The sequence below is a fragment of the Engraulis encrasicolus genome, chromosome 4, assembly GCF_034702125.1.
Source record: "Engraulis encrasicolus isolate BLACKSEA-1 chromosome 4, IST_EnEncr_1.0, whole genome shotgun sequence".
Taxonomy (NCBI): domain Eukaryota; kingdom Metazoa; phylum Chordata; class Actinopteri; order Clupeiformes; family Engraulidae; genus Engraulis; species Engraulis encrasicolus.
This window is the reverse complement of record NC_085860.1, coordinates 876576-893040: the sequence shown is the minus strand read 5'-3', so window position 1 is coordinate 893040 and position 16465 is coordinate 876576. Positions and strand designations below refer to the sequence as shown.

General features: G+C 43.1%; 1 protein-coding gene across 1 annotated transcript in view; it reads right to left on the bottom strand.

Moving 5' to 3' along the window:
- The window catches only part of polr3b (polymerase (RNA) III (DNA directed) polypeptide B), a 43904-nt gene that overhangs the window by 12434 nt on the left and 15005 nt on the right, over positions 1-16465 (bottom strand). Inside the window, exons 16-22 of the mRNA XM_063196432.1 lie at positions 15997-16150; positions 14652-14726; positions 13407-13505; positions 9394-9521; positions 4880-5089; positions 2758-2916; positions 2462-2579 (exon numbers count right to left, since the gene is read on the bottom strand). Of these exons, the coding sequence (XP_063052502.1) occupies positions 2462-2579; positions 2758-2916; positions 4880-5089; positions 9394-9521; positions 13407-13505; positions 14652-14726; positions 15997-16150 (943 nt within the window). The remainder of the gene's footprint in view (positions 1-2461; positions 2580-2757; positions 2917-4879; positions 5090-9393; positions 9522-13406; positions 13506-14651; positions 14727-15996; positions 16151-16465) is intronic.

Genomic DNA, 16465 nt, shown 5'->3' with positions numbered 1-16465 from the left:
TGCTAATTCAACGGTGAGAAATGGTGAGCTACTCGTCCTGTTTGGACAGCATCACTATGATGCTCCTCCCTATTCGCTATCCTTGGTCATGTGACTTGAGTGCAGGGAAGATAAACAAACAGGCGTGCTTCACTTCAGATAGCACAGACTAGCGAATCACACAATCCCAGTTTCTTTGGAAACACAGTAGCTTTTTAATGAGAGGACAGAAACTTTGTTTGTAAACATAAATAGTTTGCAAGACGCCGACACGATATGGTGAAATTAATTAATGTAAATGGACTGTTTAGGTTCTGCCTGTGGTCTCCAGCTATGTCACACTGCAGGACAAATCTAAATGGTTAACAGCAGCATGTGACAAATAATTTGAATAACTCAGAGAAAAATGTGGTGTTTTTGTTTATGCTTGACGTGTTTGTAAGATCAGTAGAGACCAAAATACACTCACCGGCCATCTCTCTACATCTCTCTAGTGCTGGGTTGGACCCCATTTTGTCTTCAGAACTGCCTTAATTGCCTGCAACAATACTTGGATAGGCTGTGGCATGCCCACAAAGATAGATTGGTACTAATTGGCCCAAATTGTGCTAAGAAATATCCTTATGTCATTATATCTCCATCCTGAAACGTTGATGTAAGTAGTGTTGCACCGATACTGATACCAGTATCGGTGGATCGGTACTAAAATGGTGGTATCGGTATCGGCGACTACCAAATAGGGCACTGATACCATTTACAGGTGCTTGTATGACACTTAAACAAACAGCCTTGAAATTAGTTATTTCATAGAGGTATTTAAAAAGTATAAAAAGTTTTGCTGGATTCACTTTGTATTAGTCTTTTTCCTGTTTCACAAAGGTAGGCAGCAGCCTCACAAAGCATGCAATGATTTTACATCCAAGTAGTATGCACTATAGCTCTTCATATATACATTTAAAATAGTGTGGTATCAGTATCGGTATCGGCCGATACTGCACAAGCCAGGTATCGGGTATCGGGGCCAAAAATCGATGCAACACTAGATATAAGGCAGGGTCGATCCATGTTTTCATGTTGTTGACGCCAAATTCTGACCATTCCACCTGAGTGTTGCAGTAGATATCAAGACTCATCAGACCAGACAACATTTTTCTGATCTTCTAGTGTTGTTTATGGTGAGCCTGTGCGAATAGTTGCCTCATTTTCCTGTTCTTAGCCGACAGGAGTGGCACCAAATGTGGTTTTCTGCTGCTGTAGTCCCATTTGCCTCAAGATTTGATGTGCTGTGCAATCAGATTCTCTAATGCATACCTCAGTTGTAATGAGTGGTTATTTGACTTAATGTTGTCTTTGTATCAGCTCAAACTAGTCTGGCCATTCTCCTCTGACCTCTGCCATCAAAAAGGCCTTTTTGCCCACAGAACCGCCTCTCAATGTATATTTTTTTTCTATTTCGGACCATTGTTTGTAAACCCTAGAGATGGTTGTGTGAATATCTGAAATACTAAAATCAAGCCCTTTCGGCACCAACAGCCATGCCATGTTTAAAGTAATTTAAATGTCATTTTCTTCCACGTTTATTTTCTTCAGTAATTTTTCCCCCCATTATGATGCTTGGTTGGAACTGCATCAGATCATCTCGACCATGTCTACCAGCATAAATGCATTGAGTTGCAACCATGTGATTGGCTGATCAGAAATTTGCCTCGATGAACAGTTGTAAAGGTGTTCCTATTAGTGGCCGGTGAGTGTATGTATATAACAGTCCCCAAAAAGCGAATTTTGCACAATATTGTCCCCTTTAAATTCAAAGTTTACTCATCTACTTTGTATCCATACACAGGGTTCCCACTCTAATTCAGATATAAAATTACACGATTTTCCATGACTTTCCAGACACCCCCCTCCCTCCAAAAAACAAACAAACAGAATTTCCACGACCACTTCCGTAAAAATAAATTAAGTTAAAAAGGTTTTATAAAGTGTGAAAACTGAAGATTATCTTCACCCCTAGAACCGACGCCAAATCATCGGCAGACTTCAGTGTGCTCATTGCATTCTAGAATGTTACACATTACAGCGTGAAACCGTCTATGGCGAAGCGTTGTAGTAAGAAAGCCGTACGAAACAATGTTATACAACATACAAAAAAGTTTATGCTTTTACACAATTGTTAAGAAAATTCCATGATATTCCATGACTGTGCATGCAAAATGGTAAAAATCCTTGACTTTCCATGACTGGAAAACTTATGAAATTCCATGATATTCCAGAAATTCCATGACCCGTGGGAACCCTGGACTGGACTTATTAATTCTACATTATCAAACTTGCCAATCTATAGGATTTTTCCAATAATATTTGTATCTGTAATTCTTCCCTGTGTGCCGATCCAAATAAAAGTAATAAACTGTGTGTGTGTGGTTTGTTTTGGCTACGAAGCGTGTGTGTGTGTGTGTGTGAGAGTGTTTGTTTTCCTCACGTGATGGGCACGTCTCTGTACTGCGGCTGCCCGGGCTGGGCAGTGCCCTCCAGTGGCGTCTGTGTGACGGTGGGCATATACTTATTCACCAGCACCTGCTTATTCTCAACCTTCTCACCTGTCTCACAAACACATGCACGCACGCGCGCACACACACACATGCACGCACGCGCACACACACACACACACACACACAGGTTAGGGGATTTTATGTTAAGTAAATACATGTGACTATTACTTCCTAATATATTTTTGTCCCTAGCGTAGCCCACTCCTCCACGGTCCCCATTGCTCACCAGGAGAGCAGATGCCGTCTGCGTCCAGGATGCTGTGTCTCCAGATGGGCTTGCGTGTCTCAGCGTCCAACATGGGGCCCATCACCTTGTCGAAGGTCTGGTTGGTGTAGCGCTTCAGCGTGCACTTGGCGTTCTTGTAGACCAGGCACCGGCCAAACCCTGAGAACAGGACATAAATCACATAGGGTGTCAGAGAGAGAGAGAGAGAGAGAGAGAGAGAGAGAGAGAGAGAGAGAGAGAGAGAGAGAGAGAGAGAGAGAGAGAGAGAGAGAGAGAGAGAGAGACAGAGACAGAGAGAAACAGACAGACGCATACTATTACACATTCAGTGATCGCCAGTCTGTAACACCCAGCACACCAGACACACAGGTGAAATCAGCTAGTTTGTTATGTATCTCTTTCTTCGTTTGATTGTTTCAAGCTCTACTTCAACCCCACATGAGGCACTGAACAACAACTGAATGCAACAGGATACAACACTACTCAATAACAGGGTGGAGCATCAGAGAACAGGTGCAATCAGCAAAATAAACTCGTTCTTCGCCTTCCACTTGTATCAAGGTTCATTTCACCCCAGTCACAAAAGTGTGGGGAAATGTCAGTGTAATGTAAGGAACAGCATCATGTTGTCAAGTATTCACATTACACAACACTCATTTTCAGATGTTTCAATTTTATTTTTTTAAAGAAATGTTGATCAGGGCAGTTATCTTTCCGTTTTCTTTCTGAAGTGTATGGGGGGGACCCACACTGCATATTCATGGTGTCAATTCAAGACTGAAGGCAGTTCATCTGGTCTCGGTCCATGGAAGGACAGAATAGATTTTTTTTATGGACGACTACTCTAGAGCAGACGTGTATGTATGTACAGTTATTACATTAAGGGAAATTAAGGAAAGGGGGGAAATTAAGGCATGCATTTACTGAATCCCTTGTTGTCAACCAGTACGTCCAAGTCACGTTAGTTGAGAGAAGCGTTGTTGAGCAACAGCGCTTCAAACTTTAATTTCCCTGTGATCAATAAATGATACTCTACTCTACACTCTACTACCTAAGCCTCCAGGGTAGCAAGCATGTTCTCTGAGTCAGGCTTGTTGGCATAACCATCAGAGCACATCCACAACCCTACTGAAGGTTTCATTACCACATCAGGACAGCCATGAAATTACACCTTGGTCAAGAGACACCTTGATGAGCACTAATGTCATAGCGTCTTTTCTAAGTGAAAAGTAAAAATAATATGCCTTATTGTTATTATTAACATGTGTTTTGTAGATATTTTATTTTGTGTTAGCATTGTTAACTGAGGCCGAGGTTACTTAACTTTAGAAAAATGCTACACTGTTTAACCCATTTTAGCCGGATGACTCGTATATGTTGTTTGACCTTTGGTGCCTGGAGCGACATATACCCAGCATTCAGGCTCTTGACATTTTAGCTTTTTTAAATAAAAATGTGGGTGTTACAGCTGAATGAACACATTATAATGCATGATGAGGGTCATAGAATTTAGATGCAATGTATTTCATGTTTTTCTGTGCATCAGAGGCGGAGATATTTAGGTTTTTTTGGCCAAGGGCAACTTTCCCCACAAGGGCTTGGGCATTCAGCAGGCATTTTTTGAAGGTGCTTCAATGGGTTAAGGAAGACGGTCTTAGTGAGCAGCCTAGCATTTCGATGCCAGTAATAGCCTACCTGCCCAGCTAATAAGGCAGTACAGGAGGGATAGCTGAGAAGACAAAGATTTGATAGTGACTTTCAGATAAGTAGAACGACAGTCTTCCTGCGTTAGTAGGTTAGGTCTTTTATTATTATTATTACTATTACTATTATTATTACTACCATTATGATATTATTATTATTACTGTGTGTGTGTGTGTGTGCATGCGTACTTTCTCACGTACAATTGGCAGTCTCCAGAGCTGGTGTGTGTGTGTGTGTGTGTGTGTGTGTGTGTGTGTGTGTGTGTGTGTGTGTGTGTGTGTGTGTGTGTGTGTGTGTGTGTGTGTGTGTGTGTGTGATTTTGAAAGCGCTTTGAGTTGACTTCTTAGTTGTGATACTGCGTTTTGTAAATATACATGTTGCATTGTATTGTATGAATAATTTCCACACATCCTCTCACCTCGGTCGAGGGAGGCCTTGTTAAGCACGAGGGCGTCCTCTATGTCGTAGCCACTGAAGCTCATGACGGCCACAGTGGCGTTCTGGCCGGCGGGCAGCTTCTCAAAGTCGATGAGCTCGATGGTCTTGGTCTTCACCATGGGCCTCTGGGGGTAGGCCAGCAGGTACATCAGCGTGTCGATGCGGTTCCTCTGGTTGTAGCCGATCGTACCTGTGGATGAGGAGGAGGAGGAGAAGGAGGAGTGGATAAAGCAGGAGCCGCATAATGCAAGCCGTTCCACCAGTGGTAAAGCGTAATATTCATTGACTACCCTATTATGACATAGTAATACAGGGCCTTAAGTAATGAGACTTGGTCATTGGTCATCGACATTGTGGTAATAGCATTTTTTTTACGCTGTGTCTTAGGTTAAAGTAGAGAGAAGAGGGGGTGGGTGGAGGAGGCGGGAGCAGGGTTGCCAGATGAGACCGACAATTTCCAGCCTTTTTTTACCCTTTTTACCTGCAGACGGTCTTCCTAAACAGCCCAATTGGGCAGGAAAAGGCCCAATTTGGCAACACTGTGCGTGAGTAGGGTCAAAACTACTGAAGAACAGGAGTTATAGTTGTTTGTTTATAGCCGTTTGTCTTAACGAGCAAAACTCAGTTTGTCCGTTTTTTGTTTGAGTGCACAATGCCATATTTTGCCTAAAATCTTCAGATCACATCAGCTATCCTATGAAGTATTGAGTTACTAGTCAACCCTGCTGGTGGAATTGGCAAGAGTTGAATCACTAAAAGAACATGGTGGTTGGGTTTAACAACATCAGATAATCCTTTTGGAGAAGTGATTGCCTGTCACACAGTCCGTCAACCGTGTCTGAGTCCTGTCTTCGCTTGAGTGGTCTCACCTCAACGCTGCTCATTGGGACACATCTCTAGTGGCAGAATGTGCCTAAGACACTTTGTTTTGAGAGGAGAATGGGAAGGGGGGGGAGTGCTAGTGATGGTGGTGGAGTTTGGTTTAGGGCAGTGGACAAGAGGGGTTAAAATTGTTTCTGTTGGCTGTGGTTCGGTTGGGAGCTTGTGTGTGTGTGTGCGTGTGTGTGCGTGTGTGTGTGTGTGTGTGTGTGTGTGTGTGTGTGTGTGTGTGTGTGTGTGTGTGTGTGTGTGTGTGTGTGTGTGTGTGTGTGTGCGCGCGCGTGTGTGTGCGCGCGTGCGTGTGTGCGCGCGTGCGTGTGTGCGTGCGTGCGTGTTGGGGATAGATCTGCAAAACACTGCAGTTTATGGGCACAAAGGCCTCCATTCTTTTAGTAGTCCTTAACATTTAACCAGATGCTATTAGGGCACAATCAGCCTACATGCTCTGATCCAGCCGTCATAGGACAGGACAAGGTGCACAAAGATATATTAGCACATGTATAGGACCTGTACACACACACACGCGCACGCACATGAACACACACAACAAAATATACGTAGATGTGGTGCCTATTTTTCCCCCCTTCTCAAAGACCTGTTAGGGGGGGATGGTATGCACTGGCTGGCCTAATGGCTTGGCAGAGCTTGGTTTGGTTTGAGGGGTTTGGCTGAGTTTCATAAATGAGTGCATCTGTATGTCAGCGTGCGTATGTGTGTTGGTGACAGGGGCAATATTTGAGGGTGTTGGTGGAGGGGGTGGGGGGCTGTTGGCTCTTCCCCTCTCGCAGCTGAGCACACTGACCCCCTGGACTGGTGGGGGCCGGGCATCCTCACAATGACCAAGGGGTGTGTGTGTGTATGTGTGTGTGTGTGTGTATGTCCTCGCTTGTGCTCACAGACAGTGGCAGTGTAAGGGCCCCTGTGCACACAGCACACAATAGGGCCCCTATGCAAGCAAGCAGGCAGCACCAGCGTCTGCTGTGTGCGCACACACAAAACGGTGTGATGAGTGTGTGCACTGGACCTGTTGAATGTCACAGTGCATAAGAATATGCAAACGCCACCTCAGTGAATAGCAAAAAAGGCTGGCGGTGACGGTGGGGGAGGTGGTGGTGGTGGTGGTGTGACAGGGAGAGAATATTGGTTCATTTGTTGGATGACTCTCTCCATAAGGGTGCATTGAGGATACATGTCATGGTTGTAGGGGTGCCGGGGCATTGAGATGTGTGTTCCAAATGCTGTTTTTTGTGTTCATCTTGTCTTTTAAGGGGATGTTTATACATACCCGGGTATTTTGATAAATGTAGACCTTTACCTTCGTTTGTGCCTTTCGTTTATAAACAAACAGAGGTTTTCCCGCTATAAACGAAGCTTAAAAAAAACTCAGGCAAAAGTGGAGATTGTTTATATACATACGCTAACCAGAGTTTTTGAAAAGAGATAAATGCAGACTTGAATGGCACTCTCCTTACCGCGCACAGGCTTAACGTATTTATGACTGCTCTCAACAGCATATTTATGCGTATTTGCCTTTGATGTGAGCAAAAATATTTTGACATAGCTGTTGTTAAGCACATAATTATACGTGTGTTCATGCACAGTTTTGATGCCCTCCATGAAAATGTATTATGTTCTGTAAATAGCCACAAAAATAAAGAGAATTAATTAAATGAGAAGGTGAGTCCAAAATTTTGCCCTGTACTGTATAGATAGTAACCCTAGGTTCAAAAGATTGATCCGCGATCCGATATCGATTCACATAAGAAAAATCCGATATCGATCCAAAACTTTGTGGATCGATCTTTTGTGGAGGACCGTCACTATATTCTCAACCGCCTTGGGTAGCTCTTCAACATACACACACATGCGCGTGTGTAGTTTGTTTGACGATATTCAACCAAATGGCATTTTGGGTTCGTCAAGGAAAAAAGTCAAGAACACTACTCTGAAATGTATTTGAACGTATTACAGTGCGTTACACACTAAATGTGTCGTGCTAATGCAGACAAAGTTCAACTTCTAGCTATTATAACTTTGGCGCAGACGAAATAGGCTAACAACAATGCTGCTCATCCCAACTGCTGGCATTTCCGAAAGCTGTGTAATGTAGCTCCGTCACTATATTCTCAACCGCCTCGGGTAGCTCTCTTAAACATACACACACATGCACAAATACACACGGGGCTGTTCCTGGCAGTAGTGGCAGTTTTTACTTTAAACTATTCATGGATTTATTTTAGGCATAGTGCAACCTTCCCATAGCCCGCGCCAGGAGCTACATTACACAGCTTTCGGTTGAGAATATAGTGACGGAGCTACATTACACAGCTTTCGGAAATGCCAGCAGTTGGGTTGCGCAGCATTGTTGTTTATTTGTCTATTTGTTTGTCTATTTCGTCTGCACCAAAGTTATAATAGCTAGAAGTAGAACTTTGTCTGCATTAACACAACACATTTAGTGTGTAACGCACTGTAATAAGTTCAAATACATTTCAGAGTAGTGTTCTTGACTTTTTTTCCTTGACGAACCCAAAAAGCCATTTGGTTGAATATCGTCAAACAAACCATACACATGCGCTGGTTTCATTTTTGAGACGTAAAAATGCCTTTGCTTCTTCTTTTAACAGCGAAGATGAGTAACTTTGAGTTGGGATGGAGTGACGAGTTTTATAGAGAGAAGAAAGTGGATGATTTGTAGGCTGTTGAAATTATGAGAAGTCATTTTCCCCGCCTTCTAGCTTGAACTTCGAATGTGAGGATGGCAAGGGAGAGCGAAAGGGTCACATTCACTCACACACGTGCTCGCACCCATACAGATGAGAAGATGAGAGGCGCGGTGGGAAAGGACTTGCAAATTACTGAGATTGGGATAGGGCTACGTTAACTCCTTCTGGATTTTTTTTTTGGCGTTGAAGCGATTTTTTAGTGCCCAGCTCCACGGTTGACTGAGAAATCTCCACAGCTCTAGAGCAGCCCTAGAGTTCAGCGATATCTCTTCTCAGCACTATAGATCACCAGTGCACCATCCACTAATCATGTCCCATTACACAGACAATCTATAATCTATCTACAATCCCTCACTCTTGCACAAAAAACACTTTCTCACTACTTTGCCACGTCAACACTCAACACCCTCCACAGAGGGCAGCACACTGTCTCACCTGTCAATCAAACGGTTTGCGTGTGCGTGTTCTATTTTTTCTATAGGCTGATGCTATGGTCTTGTTTCGTCTGTTGCAGTGTTACTGAGATATTATGTTTGCGGTTTATGGTTGATGGTTAAGATTGATAGTTATTTATATTAATTATTTAGGTTCATTATATGCATAAACATAGGCTAGTCTATTTAATGCCTTGGGGTAGGGTATGATAGTGCTGTATTACCAATTTATCTACCACCTTTCTATCTCATAACAAGTTTCCCACCTCTCTATCATACCAAGGTATTTCATGTTTGTATTGACTGCTGAGGCTGATATACTTGTGCTTTTATAGGCAGTTTAAGGTTGACATTTCAACCCGTGCTCATAGTACAGCCCTTGGAGGACTTTATACAATTTGAAGTGGCCCCTCGAATGAAAATGTACATCGGCACACTATGGCTTGGTAAATTACCCATGGCCTGCTTTCCCATGGCGCACTGGTAGGTGTTCCTGGGAGACTGGTTGTGGTGGGGGTATGGGATCAGGCCTGCACACACGCCCAGCAGCGTAAAGGGCTCAATCTCCAGATGGGTAGTGGTCCTGGAAAACAGACACATGCACGCAAACACTCATTATCAATCTGATTATATATTGTGTAACCCTGGATTACAATGTGTAGTCCCACTGTACATGTGTATAGCGACAATAGAAGGCATTTCTACTTCACAAACAAAATTGTGTGAACGCATGCACGGGCAGGTTGCCACACGAAGTAGGCCCACTACTGACTGATGTGATTGCTATACTGAGAGGATAGGGATGCTGAGTAACCGGTGGTGATTACTTGGTGATCGTGTTCACAAAGGGTACTGAGAGGGATTCAGCATAAGTAACCAGCGCTTACTTGTTGATGATGTGTTCGTAGAGCAGGGGTGGGGAACCTATGCCTCTGGGGCCATTTATAATTTTAATGTTATCCAGTTTCACATTAAATATGACATGATTTGTGAAGAGATCTTAGAAATTGTCTTTGCAATACAATTAAAGATGCACTGTGTAATATTTTTAGTAGTTTATTATCAGAATTCATGATGTCCATTCAGAAATGTCATCTTTTTCATTAAACTTACGGATACCATCAAATTCTAAGTGTTCATTAGGACTGGAAAAATAGCATTTTTAATACATGAAATGTCCATGTCTGCCATTTTGAATTACCATAAATAGATATTTTTAGCTGCACAACTTTCTGTAATTTGGTACATGAGTGGTTCTACGTTTCGTGTGCGCTTTTGGCAAACGCAAAATGTCAATTATCAGTATTTTTTTCAAATAAATGACCTACATGTTTCCCTAGTGTATACATTTAAGTTTCCAAACAAGCAAATTGCCAAGCTTAATCTTAAAGCATTTGTTAAACATTCTTATGAAAGCGAACAGTTGCTTGATTATTTTGTCAACAGTGTTATGGACAAATACTTTTCATTTCAAACATATATAAAAGATACTACACAGTTGAAACATCATACGTTTGAAAGTGCTTATGTCCCTTAACAATAATGCTGTCATTAATCTGTGCAACTGAAATAGAACATGTGATTGTTGAGCTTCATAAGTAGGATTTTATGATTCCCTGTGATACAGACTGACACATTTTTCATTATAAATCCCTGTAACGTCTGATTTGAAGACTTCCCTCTCCACAGATAATCCCTAGTATCTGTTCATAGGATTTTTCCAACACATGAGAGATCAATAGCACAAAAACACTTTCAAAACAGTCAACCGTGTTACTCAACTGTGTTACGGTCAACAGTGCAGGGGAACAAGTGGGCACTTTTTTAGGAGAAAAAACAGAGCAGACAAACCCCTGAAATCTCCCTAAAATACAAATGATTTTGTTTGTTTGTCAATCAATATGGAGATAAACTGGCAAAAACATACTCCTCCTCAACTGCCATAGCAGATGCGCAACACAATTGACTGTGACACAGCTTAACATTTCAGCCATTTTCAGGGTGTTGTGCTAACTGAAGACCTCAGAGACTCCTCCAAACACCATAATCAATTCATGTCTTTGTACACTATATCTGTGTTTTTCTACTTTTGATTTCTAATTCAGGTTCTTATGATTTTGTCGATAACACAGTTGACAGGCAATTTTCCCGCTCTAAGACCATAGAAAATAATGGATTAAATTACGGAAGAGGTGAACTCATAACTTACCAGTCTTCACATCACCACCCAAAGAGATAATGACATTTTATGGCGTTGGTCAGAGAACTCAGGACCAAACCCTTACTGATTTATGGTGGGAGTTTCGGTGTGTGACAGGGTTAACATGTTGACACGGGACACACACACAATGGCCAATTGAATGCATAATGGATAGCACAATAGACATTTCAACAGTTTTGTCATGTTGTGATAACTACCGTGAATCAACATTTGCAATGATCTTGGAGAAAACAAGGTTTTTTACATGCTAATATGAAGACTGAATCTTACATTTGACGGCATGAAAACGTCCAAAACCAATATTAAATATTCATTCCTGCAGATGAAAATAATGTTATGTCTTCACTTTCTGTATTATATGAAAGATAAATGTGTGCTAATGTCCAAAACATCATTGGATGCAGTTAATAGTTAGTGGAATTGGCAAATAAAGTCCACTGACCTAAAAGCGCACTGGAAGCGTAGAATCACCCACATGCTAATAATATCAGTTTATTACTGAAACAGCACAGTTTCAATGGACAGCATAGTTGCAATACCTGCTCTGGCCACCAACCTAAGCAGTGCACGTCAAGTTATATTTTCAGGGGACCTAGTGAAGGTGGGGTCTGTTGTAAGGGTGGCCGCCTTCAATATACCTGTAGGCCTATGGTGCAGGGGGAAAATTCTGGTTTGTGTTCATAGTGACCCTGAGCACGGGGGCTCCGCAAGGTTGTGTTCTCAGCCCCCTGCTGTTCACGCTGCTGACACATGACTGCACAACGACCCACAGCACTAACCATCTAGTGAAGTTTGCGGATGATACAACACTGGTGGGCCTCATCAACAAGGGCGATGAGACTCACTACAGAGAAGAAGTAGACCTGCTGGCCAGATGGTGCAAAGACAACAACCTCCTGCTGAATGTCAACAAGACCAAGGAGATTGTTGTCAACTTTCAGAGGGTCCAAAAACAACTGCCACCACTGACCATCGACGGCGATGCTGTGGAGAGAGTGAGCAGCACCAAGTTCCTTGGAGTGCACATCAGCGACGACCTCTTTTGGACCAACAACACTACATCACTGGCGAAGAAGGCCCAGCAGCGTCTCTACTTCTTGCGCAAACTAAAGAAGGCAAGTGCTACACCCTCCATCATGACAACATTCTACAGAGGAACCATAGAGAGCGTCGTGTCCAACTGCATCACAGTGTGGGGAGGAAGCTGCACGGAGAAAAACAAGAAGACACTCCAGCGTGTTGTGAACACAGCGAAGAAGATCATTGGAGTACCACTCCCCTCCCTGCAGGACATTTACACCCGGCAAGCACTGATGATCATCAAAGACACAAGCCACCCTGCACACAAACTGTTCAGCCTCCTGCCCTCTGGAAAGAGGCACAGGCGCCTCCGTTCCTGTACCACCGGGCTGGCAAGCAGCTCAATGCACCAAACAATCAAGATACTGAACACTCAACCCACTCTCCCTCCACTGTCAGCCTCTAGCCAGCAAGGCCACTGACAACCCCCCCCCCCTCATCCCCACCACCATATCTGCGACTGAACATTCCACCTGCACTACTATATTTGTGACTGAACTTTCAACCTGCACTAACTCAAAACACGCACGCACGCACGCACGCACACACAAGCACACTGCACTTTCTGCACTAAACCCAAACATACACACACTGACACACAACTCACACACACACACATACACACAGACACACACCGCACCTTCTACCTGCACTAAACACACACACACACACACACACACACACACACACACACACACACACGCACACACTGCTGCTGGTGTACTTGATAGACCTATTTTAATATTTATTTTTCTTCAAAATGCTACTATTACTATGTCAGAACGCCATAAAGGACTTTTAGGAAAAGCACAACAATTACCTCCTCCTAATGTATGTTCTCTACAAGTCTTCTGTTGTCCAGTCTTGCACTTTAAATGTCTGTATGAGCACTGTCTATGTCCATACTGTCTTATGTCCATGTATAAGTACTGTCTATGTCTATACTGTCTATGTCCTTACCTAGATTAGTCTATGTCTGAATGGGAAAGCAAGAAATGTAATTTCAAATTCTTTGTATGACCAGTGCATGTAAAGAAATTGACAATAAAACCTACTTGACTTGACAGTACGGCCCCGGGTGGACTTTATAAAATTTCAAGTCCCTTGAATGAAAATGATCCCCCACCCCTGCCGTAGAGGGATGCAGCGTAAGTAATCGGTGCTTACTTGGTGATCATGTGTTCATAGAGGGCGATGCTGCAGTCATTCTCCTCATTCACATCCAGGTACTCCACCAGGCTCTCATGCAGGAAGTCCTCAAAGTTTCTGTGAAGCAAAGAGAGATTTGTTAAAAGTTGCTTCATACATCGCAACATGGCCCCGGCCGTGGCTCAAATGGCTAGGGCATTGATTGTTACACCCGAGACCCGGGTTCGATTCGAGTTTGTTTCCCAGTGCTCCCCTTCTTCTCTCTTCCATTATTTTCTCGGCCCCTCTCAAAAAAAATACAAAAATCACATTGCACACAACCAAACCCAAGATCAAGCACTGTATTTAGTACAATAATAGAAAATACCACCAAAGAAAATTACAAGAAAATAAGACCAAATATTGTTTTCATCAATATGTAAAGCAGAGCTAGCCCAACACTGCTGCCAAGAGAACTGTGAACTCCCCATTTACCAACAATACTGGTCATTAGTTATTTCAGGCTCCTTTAGAAGTTTGTCATAACGGGCCCTGCCTTGGCCAACCGGTAGGGCACCCGCCTGCCATGCAGCTGGCCCGGGTTCGGTTCCCGGTCCCTCCCCGTATCTCTCTCAATTCACTTCCTGTCTACCTCTCGCACTGTCCTATGAAATAAAGTTGAAAAAGACCCCAAAAAATCTTTTTAAAAAGATGTTCGTGATACCATACCATGATACCAATAATTAATCGCTAGACACATACTGTATTAATTAGTGTGATAGTGTAATCGTTCAGAATAGTATACAGTTTAGAAATGGTTCACCATCACATTCATGTACTTGTTTTAAGTAATAGTTTGTTGTGATGCAGCACTCACCACATGTTTTTCACTCACCATCACTGCAAATGAGGGCTGAGCCATTAATCATTTTATCTCGGCAAATCAAATACTATAGCCACCACTACAAGTAGACTACCCCATTGATCGCTACTGCACCTGTGTCCCTCAAACAGTACTTCAATGTTTTAATAGTGTGTAAACCTTATTCTGACAAGATGCAGAAAATACGAACACGGAAACGCTGAGAAGGTGGTCATAATGCTCAGTCAAACAATAATCATGGTGATGTTCCTAGTGCACTTTCTTCACAGGAAGAGCCAAGAGATTTAAAAGAATGATAAAGTCCATTTCTAGTTGAACATCAGTTAACAAACAAATTACAGACGGTGCTTAATTTTGGCGTTTAATGTCAACAAAGACTGAAGGCTGAAGTGACACCGCACCTGTATCCCTGTGACAGCTCCTCGATGTGTTTGTTCTTCACAGCCGGCTGACTGTTCTTCACAATGATATAGGGCCTGGAAGGAGAGAAGAAAAGAACACACAGCACACAATAAATAAAAGAGCCATCTTGGTGGGGAAAAAAGGGAGGGGGAAAAAAAGCGGGGAACATGAGGAACAAAGCCAGTAGAGCCACAATGCCACACTGGCTAAAAGACCCAAAACACATGAAGGGATCATAAAGACAGGTCACGCTGGCTGGTGTAAGGAATACTAATGCTGACACACTGATAACATCACACGGGATGCATTGTCCGACAGCATGCCAGTCTATGGAGCAGCGCGCTGAGAGATTGGCTTGTAGCCATCAGATAAACATATGCCAAGCCAGTCCATGCTGCCATGTTGTACGAGGGGATAGGAGAGTGGGGATATGTTGTTCAGATCGACACACAGACAAAAGGTAGTTGAAGTTTATTTTACTGGCATCATTGTCCTAACAACATGAAACTTGGCACTGCCCTGCAGAGCACAGCACAAACATAAAGACATACCTATAGGGATGCACCGATAGCGATACGGGTATTGGTATCGGGCCCAATACTTGCTCATTATACTCATAAACAACGCAATATATCCTCACGTTCTTTTGACTTGAAAGCAGCACGGGGAAAAAGTGTTGCCTCATATATTTACAAACATTTAAATCTATATGGAAATGGGCAATAAAAAAAATATCAAAGGACGAAAATGTATTTTCATGGTATGTTGGAGGTTAAAGTATTGGTACTCGGTATCGGCAAGTACAGAAATGAATGCACTCACTCAAAAAATGTGGTACCGTGCATCCCTTCATACCTATTCAATTTCAACCGAGGAATAAAAATGGTTCAACAGCTGAGCATGGGACAGAGCACGACACACTAGAGTCAGACAGACCTGTCTGCCTCCCCCATTTTACTGGGCTTCCCTCATTTCTCCATGCACAGTCTTGACTGACTAGACTCTGGGAGATTTCAGTTGTCCGACAGCAACTCCATTATGCAGCATGCCGGTTGGTGGGTCCATTCGTGGGTAATTATTTTGCGAAACATGTTTTAATAAATTCACTGGCATCAGCAAGAAGAGTGTGCAGTTTGCGCTCATTTCTTGAACAAGTACCGTAAGTAAGCATCCCGTAACCAGCCACTCAAAAGAAATCCAGGAGCGCCTTGGACTCTCCTTCAAAAGACACTCTTTATACTTGTTAAGCTACTCTTTATGCTACAGCATCCTACCTGCCATATTTGTCCAATCTGCTAGTGTCCTACCTGCCAGAGTGTGTCCTACCTGCCAGATGTGTCCTACCTGCATAGCCTGCCGCCGTCTGAGGAGATGTATACACAGCGGTCAGTCAGGTTGGTGGAGATGGAGACAAACTCGTTGATGAAGCCGGCTCTCCGCATCAGCCGGAAGGTCTTCACCAGCTTGTGGTGGTCCCGGATCACTCCCAGGATGTTACCTGCAGAGGAGAAGCAATGTTACGAGTGCACCACCCAAATCTACATCAGCGTATGGAAAAGATGCGATCACACTGTATCGTATTTTAATTTATCCACTTGGTGGTGGCTGCAAATCACTCCCTGGATCAGTGGTGTGCACAGACATTTTGGGAGGCTGGTGCTCGATGGTGGACGGGGGCATGTGGAACTTCCAGTTGCCTCACTAGGCTATGGCTATATGTTATATCAGGGCATTTTTGTCACATGCTGTTGATCTTCAAGCATTTCTACATGATAATTTCAACATGGACCACAGTACATTGTGACAAAAAAAC